General features: G+C 33.8%; 3 protein-coding genes across 4 annotated transcripts; 2 read left to right on the forward strand and 1 right to left on the reverse strand.

Moving 5' to 3' along the window:
• Position 1: 1 nt before the first annotated feature.
• LOC107041806 (tetratricopeptide repeat protein 8) lies at positions 2–8,522 on the forward strand. Its single transcript, XM_015262558.2, has 9 exons — positions 2–152; positions 1,028–1,220; positions 1,728–1,860; positions 2,782–2,926; positions 4,131–4,379; positions 4,840–5,015; positions 6,997–7,168; positions 7,598–7,804; positions 8,324–8,522. Exons 1-9 carry the CDS (start codon positions 54–56, stop codon positions 8,438–8,440), a joined length of 1,491 nt encoding a protein of 496 aa, XP_015118044.1. The 5' UTR covers positions 2–53; the 3' UTR covers positions 8,441–8,522.
• Positions 8,523–8,947: 425 nt separating this feature from the next.
• LOC107041807 (protein YIPF6) lies at positions 8,948–12,035 on the reverse strand. Of its 2 annotated transcripts, XM_015262559.2 has the most exons (8): positions 11,712–12,035; positions 11,413–11,536; positions 10,631–10,765; positions 10,469–10,547; positions 10,345–10,387; positions 10,116–10,244; positions 9,384–9,541; positions 8,948–9,321 (listed from the first exon to the last, which is right to left on the reverse strand). In XM_015262559.2, exons 2-8 carry the CDS (start codon positions 11,461–11,463, stop codon positions 9,206–9,208), a joined length of 711 nt encoding a protein of 236 aa, XP_015118045.1. In that variant the 5' UTR covers positions 11,464–11,536; positions 11,712–12,035; the 3' UTR covers positions 8,948–9,205. The 2 variants fall into 2 exon arrangements, with proteins under 2 accessions (XP_015118045.1, XP_028982218.1); XM_029126385.1 differs by having other exon boundaries at positions 11,413–12,035.
• LOC107041808 (coiled-coil domain-containing protein 134) lies at positions 11,811–15,254 on the forward strand. Its single transcript, XM_015262560.2, has 3 exons — positions 11,811–12,137; positions 13,107–13,322; positions 14,846–15,254. Exons 1-3 carry the CDS (start codon positions 11,984–11,986, stop codon positions 15,184–15,186), a joined length of 711 nt encoding a protein of 236 aa, XP_015118046.1. The 5' UTR covers positions 11,811–11,983; the 3' UTR covers positions 15,187–15,254.
• The last annotated feature ends 3,068 nt before the right edge of the window (positions 15,255–18,322 follow it).

The raw sequence follows: 18,322 nt of genomic DNA on the forward strand, positions 1-18,322 counted from the left end.
GGACGCACCTGGGAAACATCAGTTAATATCCGACAGAAGCCTCATGTACACAAATGGAGTTGTTCCAGGCAATAAGTTTATTCAGACGACGAAAATACGAGGAATGTGGGAAAATTTGCACGAATCTTCTTCGAAGGAGTCCTCTAGACCAGGTAAATTACCGAAATTACTGGACGCACGAAAATTTTTCATAGAAAAAACTAGAGAGTCGATAGGCAATTCTAATGGATTTCTATTGAACTTCTATTAAAAATTCTACTATTTTCCTTTGAATGCCTTTGATGTCTTTGAATAATTCAGTTGCACTGTGCGTTTATTTATAAAGATTATCCAATAGAAACTATTTTACAAAAAAAATCAGTAAAACTTCATCTTTTTACAACTTTTCCTATCGAGATATTTTCTGTCGAAATTCCTCGCTGTGAATTGTCCGCGTTTTGTCCATTCTATTTTGCTTCTCTTTTTATTCAGAGAATCAAACAAAAAAATAGAAATTTCTATAGACAATACATTTCACTAGAATAAGTTGGATAGGAAAAATAAAATTCAAATTCAATATTTTCAATTGAATATTTCTGTTGAAAATAAACGCACAGATGAATTGCGGAATTTTTCATCCAATAGAAACTATTTTGCAGAAACAATCAGTAAGACTTCATCTTTTTACAACTTTTCCTATTGAGATATTTTCTGTCGAAATTCCTCGCTGTAAATTTTCCGCGTTTTGTCCATTCTATTTTGCTTCTCTTTTTATTCAGAGAATCAAACAAAAAAAATAGAAATTCCTATAGACAATACATTTCACTAGAATAAGTTGGATAGGAAAAATAAAATTCAAATTCAATATTTTCAATTGAATATTTCTGTTGAAAATAAACGCACAGATGAGTTGCGGAATTTTTCAACAGAATCGGCCAAAAACTAATCGAAATCCAATAGAATTTCCATCGAAATTGCTGGGGTTTTCTATGAAATTTTTTCGTGCGTGAATCCAAACATTTTATTGACGAATGCAAATGTTCCTCAGAGCGTGTGGGTGCTGAAAATGCGAGCCTTAACTCTACAATTGTACGTGGATGACATAGAGAGCGAGGAGGAGGGCATTGCCGAGAGTTTACTCGACAATTACATGATTGCTTCAATGCCGCGGCCTGGAACTTCGTTGAAGAATCCGGGAACTGCCATGGTCGGTCAGGGGTTCCGTCCCAAGACCCAATCTGGTAATTATCCAATTAATCGAATTCACTTACTTCATTTTTAATATTTTTATATTATAAAAATCCAAATCGACTTCTGGTGATGACAATTTGGTACTCGAAATTAAGACTCCAAAATTAAGCGTCATAAGAGTCAAAGTAAGGGTCATGAGGGTCAGAATAAGGGTCATATGAGTCGGATTAAGGGTCATGAGGGTCAGTGTAAGGTTCACGAGTGTCAGATTAAGGGTCACAAGAGTCAGATTAAGAGTAATGAGGGTCAGAATAAGAGTCATGGGGGTCAGATTAAGGGTCACGAGGGTTAGATTAAGGGTCACAAGGGTCAGTATAAGTGACGAAATCAGGGTCACATGCACTCTTTCTGACATTTTTGCCTGAGATTAACGATGATCGAGAATAAAAAATATTTCTTATGATTAAACCATCTCTCCTGAGGAATTAGGCTAATCTTACTAGTTTTGAAGATATCTGCAGAGAAATCATGATGTCATGATGTTGTGTATCATTTAGGAAGACCAGTAACTGGTACAGTGCGTCCAATGACCCAATCAGCTACTGCCCAGACAATGGAGCAGGCACTGAGGACTCCGAGAACTGCAATGTCCGCTAGACCTATTACCACAGCTTCTGGAAGAGCTGTTAGGTATGATTGACGAATTTCCTAAAAAATTCTATTGGATTTCTACTATTCTTAGAAAATTCCACTGCTCATCCCCGCGTTTTTTCAACAAAATGAATGTTCAATTGAAAATATGTTATTGAGAATAAATCTACAGAATTTGAATTTTTCGATGCAACTTATTCTAGTGAGATATTTTCTTTGACTGATTTTTTGAATGAAGAGATAAGAAAAATAGAGGGAAAATAACAGAAAATTTATATCGATGAAGTTCTGTAGAAAATGTCTCAACAGAAAAAGTGGTCTATAAAGATGAGCTTTAGTTTAGAAAGTAGTTGGATAATTTATTGAAAGACAATTTTTATCGAAAGAAAACGCGAAGTAAAGCTGCGGAAATCTTCAATGGAATTGGCAAAAAACTCATAGAATTTTTTGTTGAATAGGGAACTTGCATGGAGCTCAGTTTTCCCTATTCATTTCATTTCCCTATTTCACCCATTCTACGTAATCCATAAATAGCTAAACAAGAAAAATTATGGAGAAATCTTTCCCAGATATTTTACAGTAATTGATTGAGAATCAGACGTTTTTGAAGCCTATTAGTTCGGACATGACGTCACAAAATGGCATAAGTAATGCTGCGTAGCGCTCCGTTGATCGAATGTGAGGAGAGGGGAGTTGCCGTCATCCATTGGATGAGACTCGAGCTCGAATGACTCGAGCCATTCTATGATTGGCCCAGCGTTCGACCACACTTGTGACGTCATTAGCTATTCCCAATCGTTTGAAATCAACTTTCGAACGATCACAAATGAAAAATTAATCATTTACGGCCAAAACATGAGATTAAAGAATTTTTACAAAATCATGAAAGTTGCCGATTCGCCAGGTTTTTCATTGGAATCCGCATTTCCTAACTATTTTTCAACTATGCAATTAAACTAGATTGGGAACTGCTTCAATGGTGTCAGAGCCGGACAGCCCTTTCATCCAACTCTCGAGATTGAACATCAGTAAATACGCCAGTAAACCGGAAATAGCAAAACCATTGTTCGAGTATATTTATTACCACGAGCATGATGCTAGAAGTGTAAGTGAATCTCCATAACAACTCACAACGGATTAGAATCAAAACGCGTTCAGAGAATTTTTAATTTTATTTTATAATAATTTTTAATATTGTTACCATTATTAATTTTGATTTATGAAACTACGTTATCGACTCGATCATTGCATTCTTGAGCCAATTAAGTAGTTCCATGAATTAAAAATATTAAGTGCATTACAAAATACAATTCTAAATGTTCATATAGTCGCAGAGGTTTCGTTTCCCCTGAACCCTAGTTGGTCACCGTATGAGAACTTGCGATTGGTCACCTCCGGGGGGATTCCCCGCCGTGTTATTTAGGTTCGAGCGTTGCCGAATCTACTCTACACTGCTGGGGCACGTTTATCAAGTTTCTGGCAACATTGCACAAGGGCCAATTGAATTTAACATGGGAAAAAAATTAATCGTCTGTTCACAATAATTTGTTTTCTCGAGGAATTGTGCATATAAATCATTTCTTAAATATCTATAATTTTCTGGACATTTGAATTGACGAATTCAATTTTTTTAGGATTTTTCTGCTCATCCAGGCAATGATAAGAAAACAAAAACGAAGTTCAGCAGGGGTTTCCCTCCTACGGTGACCACCTAGGGTTAAAATTCTCTATAGAAGTCTGAACAGTGAAGGGAGTCATTAAAAGTTCTTCTCATAATTCTCTCAAGTCGCTCTCTTGAGAAATATTCATGAGATGCAGATGCAACCTCAATTTCAATGTTTGTTTTTTGATGAATTAAGACCCTTTCAATAAAAAAATCCAGTGGATTGTTTTTTGAAGCCAATCTATTCCGCCTAACGTTTCTCAATCTTTAATAAATAGAATTTGTATTATAGTACATATAGTATATTATATATAATATACTGTATAAAAAGAAACTAAATAAAAAATAGAAAAAACATTGAGAAAAAAGAAATGAAGAACACTCAGACTCCAGTGATGAATACTAAATAACAGAAATAAAAAAAATTGAATGAGTTAACACGAACAAATTAAGAAATAAAAATAAAAGTCGTAAATGTGTAAATTAACAGATTTTCGATTATTTCTGTCAATAATTAACGATTTTTCATTAATTATACAATCACTATACTTCGAATAAAACTCTAACCGGTTCTATCAATTCCTGAGGCACGTAATCTAGAGAATACGCGCGCGGGCTAATTTAGTGCTTGAAAAATATTTTTCAGGCCTTAGATCTCGCAGTTCAAGCCACTCAGGCCTGTCATTTCAATGACTGGTGGTGGAAGGTTCAACTGGGAAAGTGTTATTACACTTTAGGACTTGTCAGAGATGCTGAACAACAGTTCAAGTCAGCGTTGAAGGAATGTAAAACCGTCGAAACGATGTTGAGGCTCATTAGAGTATACGTGAGGCTGGATCAGCCCCTAGCAGCTCTCGATCTGTGCAAACGGGGGCTCGAACACTATCCGAGTGATGTGAGATTATTTCTCGTCTTATTCAATCATTTTTTGAGCTCGAAATACAGCACAAGTGGGAAATTGCTGTTGTATTGCATATAGTATAGTTATTTTTGCTCATAAATTAGCAATATGCTTTCGAATAGTTATTTTGCACATAATTTTCTTCTATCATGGATAATTCATTGTTTATTTCATTTTATTTGATTGAATAAGATTTCTTTTCAACTAATTTTGGCAGATTTTCAACTTAGTTGAATGTTATCACCACCATTCTTCTTACAAGATCGAAGGCGCGCTCTGCGCCCCTGGCAATTTGATAGATTTTGTGAAAACTTTCAATGGATCACGTGATCGAACTCTCGAAAAAGTTATATATAATTGTCCATGATTGAAAACATCTCTCCGTAGATCTGCACCAACATTACCAACATCATCAATATCATCAGCATCACCAATTGTATTGATATTTTTGAAGGTAACAATCTTAACGGAAATGGCTAGAGTCTTCGAGGGTCTCAACAGCATGGTGATGTCCGTGAAATATTATAAAATGGTGGCTCAAGAAGATGCTGCGAATACCGAGGCAATTGCTAGTATTGGAATGCATCATTTTTATAACGATCAGCCTGAACTGGCCCTCAGATATTACAGGTACACCGTGCTTTTTGGTTCCAAGGGAATGCGCCCCTCTCCTTCGAAATATTTCGATAACCATTGAGAAGTTTTGGCCGTGGCCAGCTTGATGTTCAAGTGAAAGAAAAATGTGGGGTTCAAAGCCCCAGTTCATAACATCGATGTCAGAAAAGATGTGAATGTTTTTTGGACCCGAATGAAAGAGCGAGTCTCGAAATATAGAGCAGATGATTCTAAGGATGATTTTCCAACCAGGGGAGACCCCCAGACCCCACTGGACAAGGAGATGAGATGATTTAATATGATTTAATATGATTGACTCGGTTGGATGTAAAATTTTCATCTACAACTTTTGTTCATAAAAATTTTTTTTAGAAATGCATTGAAAAAAAAATAGTTCATTGCAGAGGCAATTCCACTGACTTTCCAAATATCTTTTTCAAATGTCAACAGGTCTCTTAAAATTCGAGAAAATGATTTTGAACTGTTGACGGAAAGGGTCGATACCATGCACTGATCCTGGCCGATAGGACAAGTTTATGGGTCGATGCGTGGTATCGACGCCGTACGTGAGGGGTTAACATGGGAAAAAATGTGGACGTCCGCATGAAAAGGGACCACTTTGGCACTATTGGAGTTATGTATATTCCCATAATCTTGATCTGATCCTGAACATTTAGAGCCCAGAATGAACTTGATAGCGTAAAGAGTGACGACGCTAAAGAAGATCGAAAACATAATTTAACATGGGTTTAAATGGGAGTTGGCAAGATAAAAACGTGAATATCTCGGAAACTAGAATCGACAAAGTGGTCCCTTTTCATGCGGACGTCCACAAATAATTCGTCTGCTCGAAATGATTTGTTTTCTTGAGGAATGCTGGGAAATATGTTGTTCTAAAAACTACTATAATTTTTTTGACACCTCAATTGACAACGTCAATTTTTTTTCAACTTTTCCTGTCAGCCGGTCATTTGTAATTAAAGAAAAACGACGCCCGGGGTTGCCCTTGCAGGGTGACCAATCTAGGGTTGCAGAAATTTCGAAAAAAAATACAGACACCATCCAAATATCACAAAAGCCGATTTTTTAGTCATATAGGGTGAACCAACCAGTGTTCGAACCCGACCAGTAATCGAACTAATTGTCACTCTTTTTATGAAATAAATTAATAGAAGGCAGGAATGTCTTGGATTATACATGAACATTGAAATTATGACATTTCTAAATGATATTGTGATGATTCCAAACGTCTAACTTACATTATTACTAGCGAAAAAAAAAGTTTTCGATGACACGCCGCCAATAGCATATTCCCATTACGGAACACGCAGTTCGATTACTGGGTTTTCACACTTTTTTATCTTTTTGTATTCATATCTTTAATTATATCGTCAATTAATGTTCATGATATTTTTTTTCTATTATCTATGGGAATGTGCAGTGAAGTTATAATAATTTTTTAATCAATTTTCGGTTTTGTTATATTTTTAAACATATGTCAAAAATAACTGTGACCTTATTCGTTCGAACACTGGACGATTTACCCTAGTTACCTTAAGGATGTTCTACACCCTTTCTGCCAAAATTCACGTTTTTTTAATTTTTCTGGCAAACTTATGATGGAATTGACGTGAAAAAATATAACGTTTTTGCGTTTTGTCATTATTTAATGACTGACGAAATTTTAAGGTGGTGCGAACATTTTCCTGCGTTTTCTCTAAACTTTTAAAAAGAATCACAAAACTGTAGAAAAAACGCATGAAAATTATCGCACCACTACGCAACTTCGTGAGCCATTAAAGAATGACAAACCACAAAATCGTTATATTTTTTCACGTCACTCCCATCGATAATTTGCCAGAAAAATAAAAACAACGTCAATTTTGGCTAAAAGGGTGTCGAACATCCTTAATACAAAAAATTGGAAATTTAAATTTGAGCGATTACAAAACTTTCATTCAGAAGGAAAAATAATCAATCCCACATTAAATTGCAGGAGACTGCTACAAATGGGGGTTTACAACGCAGAACTACTGAACAATCTTGGACTTTGCTGTTTTTACTCCCAGCAATACGATCACACGATTTCTTGTTTTGAAAGGGCTCTCAGTCTCTCCAACGACGAGAATATCGCTGAAGTTTGGTACAATATATCTCACATTGCTATCGTGAGTCATTTGCATCCACAAACTTATTAAAAAAAATTTTAAGAAGGATGAAAAAATTTAACAGAAAATACTAGCGAATTTGCTAGACAATTCTATTGAACTTTCTATTAATCTTTGGCCGAGTCTATGGAAATATACAATAGAAAATATTCAATAGAGTTCATTTTCTATAGAATTTCCTCAGCTCAAATTTTCTAAATTTGTGTGTTTGATTTTCTTGATGAAAATAAAAGAAAAATAGAATTCTATTGACTTTTTCTATGGAATATTTTCTATCGAACATTTCAACAGAATCAGAAAACTAATCGAAAGTTCAATACAATTGTCTAGCGAATTCGGTAAGATTTTCTATTAATTTTTTTCGTGTGTGAATCGTTGAAATTCTACGGAATTATAGAATGTAATGAGTGAATTACTTGACTGTTCTAGTGCTTGGGGGATCTGGTAATGGCTGAAGAATGTCTGAGATTGTCAACGACGATAGACAACCGCCACGCAAATTCTTACAATAATCTTGGAGTTCTGGAAATGAAGAAGGGAAATGTCACAGCAGCGAGAACTTACTTCCACGCGGCGGCTAGTATCGCTGGTTACATGCATGAACCACATTTCAATAGTTCTCTGCTAGCCTATGAGGTACGTCAACTAACAGTAGTCATTAATTTGCCATCAATAAACGATTAAAAAACTAATTTTTATCACAAAATGGTTCAAATTTATGAATTTTTGACCAATAAATTTTCGAAATTCAGTGAAAAATCGTCCAAATTAGCTTCAATAATACTCTGTTAATTTATGAATTACATTAATTAATAATAATAATTAATTTTCCGTGACTGAACAATTTGAAAAGTATTAAATTTGATTCAATTTTTTTATTCATGACGAATAACAATAATTATAATGAATAAAAATAGTTACTGACTGACTATAGATGATTATTCATCATCAATCATCATTTATTATTATGAATGAATAGTAAACATTTATTCTTGCAAGAGAAATCTTACACAACAATTCGCTATTCCCTTTAATTAATGATTATTTTCTCAAACATGATAAAAATTTCGAGGAAAAATCGCGCATTTTCTTTCATATATCTTCGAAATTCAATGAAAAATCATCAAAATTTATTGAATAATTTTTGTTAATTAGGTAGGTGATCTACAGACAAGTTACATCGCAGTCCAGAAGTCGTTGTACGCCTACCCCAGCCACTGTGACAGCAAAGTATTATTCAAAAAACTAGAAAGACATTTTTTTCACTCTTAATTTATTCGTATGTAATACGTTATCAATACCCTCTTTATAATACATAATTATAATTACTATATACAATGTACATGAATACCAAACATCAAATACACTCGTAAATTCAGTAAAAATTCTGTTAATCAGAGAAACCTATTCTCGTAGCTCAAAAATTGCGCAATGAATCTATGAAACAACTCGATTTCTTTCATTCTGTTAATCATGCGATTATCTCTACACTGAGTGCTTCCGCGGAAAAAAGTTATAAGACATTTTTTGTGGAGAATTTCAAGAGCGACAAAAAAGTCTCGTGGCATTTTCTTATAAAACGACTCGTTCTCGAGATAACGGTGAAAGTAACAAAAGAAAAAATCAAATTTCATCAACTTCATGATTGTTGTTATTCAATGGGCGATGATTTATTCAGATTAACGTTTCGACTGAGAATGTGGGGAACTGCAGCAATATTCATCACAAGTATCAGGAAAATGAGGGAAATCAATTGGGGAAGGGCGAACGAAATTCCAGTTCATAATGAAAAAAAATGCATTTCACGTAAAAATTGGTAATCGACAGATTATCTAATTGACGAATAGTGGAATGCTGTTTTAGTCTATAAATAATGTCCTCGTCAGTAGGAAGAAAATAACTTTTCCCAGCAGATTTTCCTACGAACGATAAATGGCGTCAAACAGCCATTCAAGTCTTGAGATTTCTGTGGGTTTTCATTCAGAATTGTGCAATTTTCAAGTTATGTTTGTAGTTCAGGAGCTTCAGCTGTTGCTTTCATGTTGTGTGGGATATCACGAGCCACGAGATGACAAAGTAGAAGAGGAATATTGGGTAAACTGCCAGGACTTTTCTCCCTGCCGGCTGACTCTCTCCGAGAAATGCCATTGAAGCTAGAAAAAATTATTTATAAATTCTCAGTGTCAATTGATATCTTTTGCTTGTTCATAATTACCATAGGTTGCCCAGACGAATCCTATTACTGTGATGATAAAACGTAAAATGAACAGGGAAAGGTTCTGCTCCATCAGCAGGATAATTCTGCATAATATTAATGCAATTGCAATTGGCAGAAGGCAGTAACCAAGTACACAGACACTTTGGAAAAATGATCTGGAAGGAAATAATGAGTTTTAAATATTTTAACTATTGAAATAAAAACTTCATTGTTATGGTAAATTAACTTGATTTCAGAATAGATTAATTCAGTAGCGAAGTGGTCAAACGGTTTAAATCGATTTTGGCTATTGGCCAGTTGTCAATGAATATCTCGAAATTTAAGGGAGATCGCCAAATTTTTCTCATAACCTTTTCAGTAGCACTCCATTCGCCCTACAAAAAAGGTTATTATAAATAATTCGCTATCTCTCTTAAATTCGAAAATATTTCTGGAAAACTCAACTAAAGACTAAATTGACTTAAACCGTTTGACCACTCCGCCACTGAATTGATGAACGTATTTAAAGTTAATGGAGAAAACAAAATTTTTGACGGGAATTTTTTTAGATGCGATGACAGCTACAAAATTGCATCATCTTTAATTGATTTTTCCTTTAACATTCAATTTAAAAAAATCCCAATTCAGTTTTGTAAATTAAATTTTTTGGAATGAAGAGGGATAAATTGATTTTGATGAAAACATGTTTTGTATGGAAAAAAAACGAATTGAATTGATTTTGGGACTTACATATTTCCTCCTAGTAGTTTAGAATTAAGAGTTACGACCATGGAGCCAATCCACACGAGTACAAATACCTCAGCAAATTGGGGCCCGCCGTCATTAGGGTTGTCACGAGCATCAGATCCCTGGAGAATCCTGAGTAAACAAAACCAATAAAAGAAGAATAATCAATTTTGTAAGAATTACAAAATAAAAAAATATTCATTTCAGTATTTTGAATTGTGCTGTCTCTTACATTGCCATGAAGGTACAGAGCACCAAAGGTCCCCACAGATCCCCTAGAAGACGTTAAAAAAACATTAAATAAATAAAAAAGTTCTTCAAATCGATTCAATTCCGAAAAATGCATAAATTCGTACATTCCTTCAGCAAACTTCCTTTCTCCTTTGGATATATTACATGAAAAAATTTCTGTCCAACAGCTCGAACGTCCCTGAGCTGCAACAAATGAGGGGAAAAATGGAATTGAGTAATCATTGAGGATTTTGTAGCCTGAAATCAATTGAAATGAAAAGTATTACGATTGTATCACTAATTGGTTCGTCCAAGGTGTTGAAGTCAGGTTCTCCAATATTAACTCTTTGCCTCGTGCTCCCCACAGTCATGTCCCCCTCGACGTGTTGAGGGTCCACGTTATAAATGGCATCATCATACATCTATATAATAAAAACAAGAGATTAATTCCTCAATTGAGAATAAATTGAGGATTGGCGTTGACTCCAGAGGAAGTTTTCGATGGATATTTTCTAATTTTGATTGTTCAGAAGAGACCTGAACAATCATTTTTTTCCATCTCTTTTGGCCCCGAAGATATCTACCAACAAGAAAATTAGTTTTCTCTTTTCTTAATTCTTCTGATTTGATTATGCCAAGAAATATTAACTGTACAAAGACAAAATACAGTCTTCAATCGTCAATATCTCAAGATCTGCTGAGTAAAATTCAATTTTTTTTTTTCAATATCAAGGTACTTTTTCAGGCTTCACAATGAGCCCCAATTAATCAAAATTGAATCATTGACTTGAGAGATATAAACCATCTAACGAAATTAATTTATTGCACAATATTTATCCCGTGGACAAAATACAGTCTTCAATCGTCAATAGCTCAAGATTGGCTGAGTGAAATTCAATAAATTTTTTTTCAAACTGAAGGTACATCTTCAACCTTCAAAATGAGCTCTGACTCATCAAAATCAAATCACTGGGCCGAGGGATACGTCCCAACTAACAAAGTAAATTTCATCGAACTCATCCATATCGTCCCACATAGCTCCAAATTTCATAGGTTATCTCATGCTCACATCTAACTTAGCCTCCTGCAGTGGCGGAACACTCGACGACATGGGATCCATCCCTCCAATTCAGTCCTCCCCTCGTCAACAACGAACAAACCGACTAATTAACTAAAAGGCTCGCTCTACTTCCCTAGAAAATAGAAAAATCAGGAACAAAAAATCACAGGAAGTTCTCCACATTCACTTGCACTATTCACTGGACTCTATCAGTAGATAGTAAACACCCCGACGACCCCACAATTCTCTCAAAAAAATGTCCAAGGAATTAAGAAAATCTTCAGTACAAATTATTCCGTCGATTTTACTCGTTTTTTTCGGAGTTCATCGACGATTTTTGGAGCGAATTATCATCGTCATTTTGACAGTTCCATCGTGCGTATGTAAATCATCCAGGTGGCAGTGGTTTCAATATGGCGTAGGTTAAATATGCGTATATATTTTCCCCGAATTTATCCCCCGAGTAAATTGGACATTAGATCAAAATTAATGTAGACGAAAATTTGTATAAATTTAGTGTAGATTGAGTGAAAGAATTGGGGGATTTTTCGAGCAGTTGTTGGGTTTTTTGGGACTGAAAATGATGTTTGCGGGGCACACGTTGGTTCTCCTTGCACTCGTGTCAACTTGGATTTCTGTCCATGCGCAGGAACCGGCAACAGACGGCCAATCAGGTGGCGGCGATGACGAGACGAAAAGAGAGGGAGAATTTAAATCGGGTCATGAGGAAATTTGTATCCTTTTTTATTGGACTAGTGCCGCAAGCGGCCAGTGTTGATGTCCTTTGATTATGGCCTTTTTCCTAACAGAATCGATATTCCTCTTTTCAATTAATTGTTTAGAATTAGTCTGATTGCGAGACGCAATACGACCGATGAAAATCCCGTGTCCCAATTCCAGAGATCAGAACAATCATCAATTCCAAAATAAGTTGAATTTAGCTTCCGTTATTTATTTATTTTATTTTATTTTATTCGTTCGGATAGACCCAACAGCCAAATGGCCAATGACAGGGTTACTACATAACATATGTACATATGAATCAAAAATAAAACATAGCAAACGAATTATGTGTTATTAAGGGGAGACCGCGGTGAAATTTGAAAGTCTCGGCTCGGCCTTAAGAGCCATTGGACGACTTTTGATATATGAAGGGATATATAAAAAAAGTGAGAAAAATTTCGCACCCGAACCGTTTTGCCCCGTATATCCACCAAAAACGTCGTTTTTCACGTTTTTAGCTTAGAAATGCCCCTTGTACCGCAGTTTTTATCCGATTACAACTTTTTTTTTTAATGTTCGCTATACTCCAACGAACAAACCCGAGTATCCGTTTTGCTTTATATTTATCAGATCATGAAAAAATGATTTTTTTAGTTTCTATTTTTTTTCCTCTTTTTAGCAAATGCTAAAATTAGTTGTTTTTCGTTATTCCACGTTGTAATCATACGTAACCGAAATATTATAACAAAAAAAAATGGGCGGAAGGCCGAGATCCTCATTGGGATCACCACATTTACATGAATCCAGAAAAATTCTGAATAACACAATTTATTTCATTCTCACACGTTATTGTTTTTCTATTAGTTTTTCTATTCGCTACACGATTACTTGACTTGTTCGGTTATTTTTCTTCAACGTTTTTCTCCATGGAGATTCCCTCCTACATTTATTCATTACATTCTCTTAACGTTGAATATCAGTTAAAAAACTCTTCATCGCCAAGCGGAGACAGCACCTCAGTGCAGTGAAAAACCTCAGAAACTTGGATTCTTACGAACGGAAATACGAAATGATCTCGATCATAATGAAAAATGTCATTGAAATCGTCGAAGCGAAGAAGAATTCTCTCGAGGGGATCAAGGAGGGATTGAAGGAGAATCGAACGCTCTCTTACGTGCCTCATGAGTTGAGAGATGGTGAGGAATTTTCTTGAAGGCTGGAATTCAGTCAAGGGACATTCTCTCCGGAGAATTCCAAGGACCGAAAAATAATTCCCTTGATATTTTGTTTCGTTAAACCGTTATTTCCAGTTACCACTAATGATTCACATGCGCTGAGAGAAATTTCAATGGTAATTTCAACTACAAGGGAATTATCACTTGTAATACCACAAGAGCTTCAAAATTATCGGGTATTTTCCGATAGGTTCGTTGCAAACAAACGAAGGAGTCAAGTTTTTCAGGCTAAACAATCACAAGTGCGAAGCACGAGTGATTTTTCCTGAAAAACTTGACGACTTTGTCAATCAAAGGGACTAATCTAGTAATTTAAACTTTGAAGGTCTGACTTTGAATCTCGATATTGAACCGTTAGAAAATATTTTAAAGGTCAGAACAAAATTATAAAGTTTACTTTTGGAGAAAGATTAATCTAATACTTGAAACATTGCAATTTTTTGAAATTACGAGCATTTTCTATAACTAATTTATAAACAGTCAATTTTCCACGATGAAAACCATTTGTTCGAATTTGTCGAATTTGAAACTTGACGAATTTGTTTGTAGTCGTAAATTTATTCATATTTAGAATTTTACCAGAAATCGATTTCATGCCTAAGAAATGCGGTTTCCAAAAGTTTAAACAATTACGGTTATTTATTTACGAACAACGAATGTTTTAAAAATGATAATTCTAGCCGAAATTTAATTTTAATAAGGCTGAATATTCATGATTTTTTCCAAATTTTTCTCATGTAATTTAAAGATCTTGAGGCACTTTCAGCAAATCTTATTTTTTCATGTTCAAGGAAAATTCTATAATTTTTTTGATTGATAGCAGAACATATGAAACTAACTTCTTTGGTGTTAAAAAAAATTAATCACAATAGTCCCGCCAGAAATAAATAAACAAATTTTTCTTTACACACGGGCTCTTATGGGATTTATGTTGAAATTTATAATTCACCTGCTAGAAGATTCTAAAAATAGAATTAAAAATAGAAGGTAATGTGCGAAACTATACTGAATCGAATGGCCAGAAAAAAATTAGGGGTACCCGCGCAAAAAGAGGAAATATTTAAAAGATTCTATCCCATATAAGCGCATGTTAGCGCACGCGTTTGGTGCATTTTGTCCACTCCATTTATAAATAATAAACACGAGTTGGTGGATTGAAATTTTTATCAAGATAAAGGGAATAATTTTTTTTCACCCATTGTCAGTTGAAAAAAATGAATTTTTTAAAAATACTTGCGATTTTGGATACACATCCTTAATTGATAAATTTGATGATTGAAAATGGTTGTATCTATAGAGTAGTCTCTACATACCTTTGATTTTAGATATTTAATCTATTATTTATGATAAATTTGTGTAGTATTTTAAGAATTTTTGGATCTGTTGTTTTCAATAAGGGGGTGATTGAGCTCGTAAGAGGAACTTTAAATTGTAAAAGATACTTTGGATATCTTTAAATGAAAAAATCTTAAATTTGTCGTCAGCATTATCATCGGTTCTCGAGAACACTGCATTCCTCGGGGATATAGCCCTCCAGCTCCCAGACATAACGCACAGAATACTAAAGAAGAACACCAACTGGAAAAACCATATGCACTGGTCATTGAACTTTGTCAACGAAACTCGATTTCTTATCGATGAGGCAACGGGAGACATGCTCGACCTAGCACTTCAGGAGCTCAACATAACGCAGAGACTCCCCAGCTACTCGAACCCATACGCTTCAGCAAACCAAAGAGATTCGGGTGATAAAAATTTGAAGAGGAAGAGAAAGGAGAAGAAGAAACGAAAAAGTGGACCTCAAATGGTCCACATTGACTTGTAAAATGAAACAGAAACGAAGTAATCATTGAAAATATTGTTTTTTATTGAAAAAATATCGGAGTAATTATTCCATCGATAATTTTGTAATTAATAAAACAATTATGATTTTTTTGTGAATGTTTTTTTTCTTTTTTTGGATGAAAAAAAGGCAATTCGATTTCGAAAAATTATTCTTTCAGCAGATTTTTATGTAATTACTGTTGAAGTGAACAGATGTGGAAACAATTAATAAAAATACTATTTTTCAATGAAGTAAATATCGGAGTAATTATTCAATCGATCATTTTATAATTAATTTAAAAAATGTGAATTTTTGAGGAATATTTTCATCATTTTTTGGGTGATAAAAAGTTAATTAGATTTAGAAAAATTATATTTTTGGGAGATTTTTATGTAATAACGCTTGAATCAAAGGTAATTGGAAGTAATCGATTAAATCATGCCTGAAAAATTATTCTTGACGATTTAAGAAAAAAAGTGGACTTCAAATGGTCCATATATGGACTTGTAAAATAAAGAAGGAATGGAATTGGTCAATAAAAATATTGTTTTTCAAAGGAAAAATATCAGAGTAATTATTCCATCGGTCATTTTATATTGAATTTAAAACATGATGAGTCTTTAGGTAATATTTTTATCATTTATTGAGTGAAAAAAAGTCAATTTGATTTAGAAAATTTTTATTTTTAGACGATTTTGATGTAATAACTGTTGAATTGAACAACAGAGCACATAATCAACAAAAGTACTATTTTTGAATGACAAAATATCAGAGTAATTATTTAATCCATCACTTTGTACTTAAGAAAAAAAAATTTTTTGTCAATTTTTTTAGCGACAAAAGGCAATTGGATTTGAAAAAATTAGATTTTGAGGAGATTTTTATGTGATGAATGTGACTATTGAATCGATCATAAGTGAAAATAATAGACCGAATCATGCCTGAAAAATCATTGTTGGCTATTTTAGATAGAAAAAAAGTAAAAATTAAATTAGTACAAGTCAGATAATTCGAAATTTTCTTCTACATTTATAATAATACCCCAAATTCAAATCTCTGGGAAATAGTTATTTCAATTTTTTGGTGGAAAACAGATGAAATTCCATCTGAAAAATTTATATTTTTAAACTATTTCAATGCAACAACTGTTCAATGTATCACAATCAGAGATAATCGATCCAGTCGCCCCTGGAAATACAATTTTCGTCCATCGATTTCATGCAGGGACTGTCCCACTAAAATATCCTTAAGAAGTTACAAATGTTCCGAGTATAAAATAAGAGAAATCTGACTAAACAACGAAAACTGGTCGTGAAGTACGTGAGAAGACGACCCAATGTGAATCGTCCGAGCCGGTTTTCTCCTCGAGGGCAGCGAAGGTGAATAAATATAGTAAAAGAATAGAGATAAAAGGGGGATTTAATCAGGGGGATCGACCCAGCCCCCAGCCCCCGCATAAGTCCAGTGAATTTTGGGCCCAAGTGTTCGGAGGTGAAAAATGCATCACATGCGGCGGTGAATATCAAGAGCTTTTCGAATACTTTCACCCGATGGATATTTCATCGCGGATTATCCCGACATTGACCTCAATTTTAATTTATTTTGCCTTTTTATCGGAGATTCTTGAATGATTTATTTCAACTTTCTAACAAATTTGAAGAATTTCATAGAGTTGTCATTATGCGGGAATGGCCATGAAATTTTCTATACGGATTGCGTATATAAATTCTATAGGATTTCCGTATATGATATTCGGATATTTCTATACGAATTATTCCTATACATAAATTGTTACATAAATTTTTGTTTTCGTACGAAACATGTCGAAACGCTCCAGAGAAAAACGTAGAGAAATGTCGCGACTCCATACGAAATGTTTCTATACATGTGGAAGTAGGTCGTATAGGATCAAACCTATAGAAATCGTATAGAAATAATTTGTATAAAAAATATCCGTATAGAAATATTCGAATATCATATACGAAAATCCTGTAGAATGCTATTCGTAATTCGTATAGAAAATTTTTACACGATTTTTTCATACGTGCATCAATCTGCCGATTCTTCAATATTAAAAGAACTAGCGAACAGGCGCTTCGCCCGTTACTAGATTAATTTATACTATTTTATTTTATTTTATTTTATTTTAATTTATTTTATTTTATTTCATTTTATTTCATTTCATTTCATTTCATTTCATTTCATTTCATTTCATTTCATTTCATTTCATTTTATTTTATTTCATTTTATTTTATTTTATTTCCATTTCTGTCTTCACAATTAGACTGATTTAATTTCATCCATTCTTATTCTTTTTGTATTTTTTTTTCTTAATTCACAAGTTACAGCATTGAATGAAGAAGAATTATGTTGAAGATCAATCAAAAGTGTGTGTTTGTGATCAAAACAGACACACAAAACAAACGAAAGACGATTAAAGACGATTTTTCTTTTTGAATAATGAAAGAAATATCGACACCGAGAGAAAAATCTACGTAATATCACAAAAATCATTTCTTGAGAGAAAAAACACGTATGAAAAAATTCAATAGAAAACCTAGCGAATTCACTAGAGAAAATTCTATTGCAATTCTATAGGAACTCTATGGGGTTTCTATAGGATTTCTATTGGAATTCTATTGAAAAATTCTATTTGTTTTTTCTGTTGATTCTATTAGATATTCAATAAGAAAAAGTCAATAGATTTCGAATTTCTATTCGAATTTTTCTCTTGAGATTTTTTCTCTTAGAATTCAGTACTGAAGTGGTCAATCGATTCAAGTCGATTTAGCTCTCAGTTAAGTTTTTGTCGAATAACTCGGAATTTAAGAAAGCGAAATTTTTGTAAGATCTTCGACAGTCTTCATTTTTCTTTACAAAAAAGATTTTTAGGAAGATTTCGCTAACTCCTTTAGAATTTGAGATATTCATCGAGAACTGGCGCTAGAATGGAATTAACTTAAACCGTTTCACCACTTCACTACGAAAAAAACTTGGAAAATTGATGGCCAAGCATTCTTGTAAAAAAAATCTGGAGAGAAAATTCCAAACAGAAATTCGAAATCTATTGACTTTTTCTTATCGAATATCCAATAGAAACAGCGCAAAAAATAGAATTTTTCAATAGAACCTCAAT

The sequence above is a fragment of the Diachasma alloeum genome, unplaced genomic scaffold, assembly GCF_001412515.2.
Source record: "Diachasma alloeum isolate Michigan unplaced genomic scaffold, Dall2.0 Dall_scaffold_00379, whole genome shotgun sequence".
NCBI classification, from domain to species: domain Eukaryota; kingdom Metazoa; phylum Arthropoda; class Insecta; order Hymenoptera; family Braconidae; genus Diachasma; species Diachasma alloeum.

Excerpts from the sequence above, each read along its gene's own strand:
- LOC107041807 (XM_015262559.2), bottom strand. The coding sequence starts at position 11,463 with ATGGATCCCATGTCGTCGAGTGTTCCGCCACTGCAGGAGGCTAAGTTA. Across the intron at positions 10,245-10,344 it reads CTCTGTACCTTCATGGCAAT|GATTCTCCAGGGATCTGATG; the intron begins GTAAGAGACAGC and ends TTGTTTACTCAG. Across the intron at positions 9,542-10,115 it reads AAACTACTAGGAGGAAATAT|ATCATTTTTCCAAAGTGTCT; the intron begins GTAAGTCCCAAA and ends ATTTCCTTCCAG.
- LOC107041808 (XM_015262560.2), top strand. The coding sequence starts at position 11,984 with ATGATGTTTGCGGGGCACACGTTGGTTCTCCTTGCACTCGTGTCAACT. Across the intron at positions 12,138-13,106 it reads ATCGGGTCATGAGGAAATTT|TTAAAAAACTCTTCATCGCC; the intron begins GTATCCTTTTTT and ends GTTGAATATCAG. Across the intron at positions 13,323-14,845 it reads GCCTCATGAGTTGAGAGATG|CATTATCATCGGTTCTCGAG; the intron begins GTGAGGAATTTT and ends ATTTGTCGTCAG.
- LOC107041806 (XM_015262558.2), top strand. The coding sequence starts at position 54 with ATGGAGTTGTTCCAGGCAATAAGTTTATTCAGACGACGAAAATACGAG. Across the intron at positions 153-1,027 it reads GAAGGAGTCCTCTAGACCAG|AGCGTGTGGGTGCTGAAAAT; the intron begins GTAAATTACCGA and ends AATGTTCCTCAG. Across the intron at positions 2,927-4,130 it reads ACGAGCATGATGCTAGAAGT|GCCTTAGATCTCGCAGTTCA; the intron begins GTAAGTGAATCT and ends AATATTTTTCAG.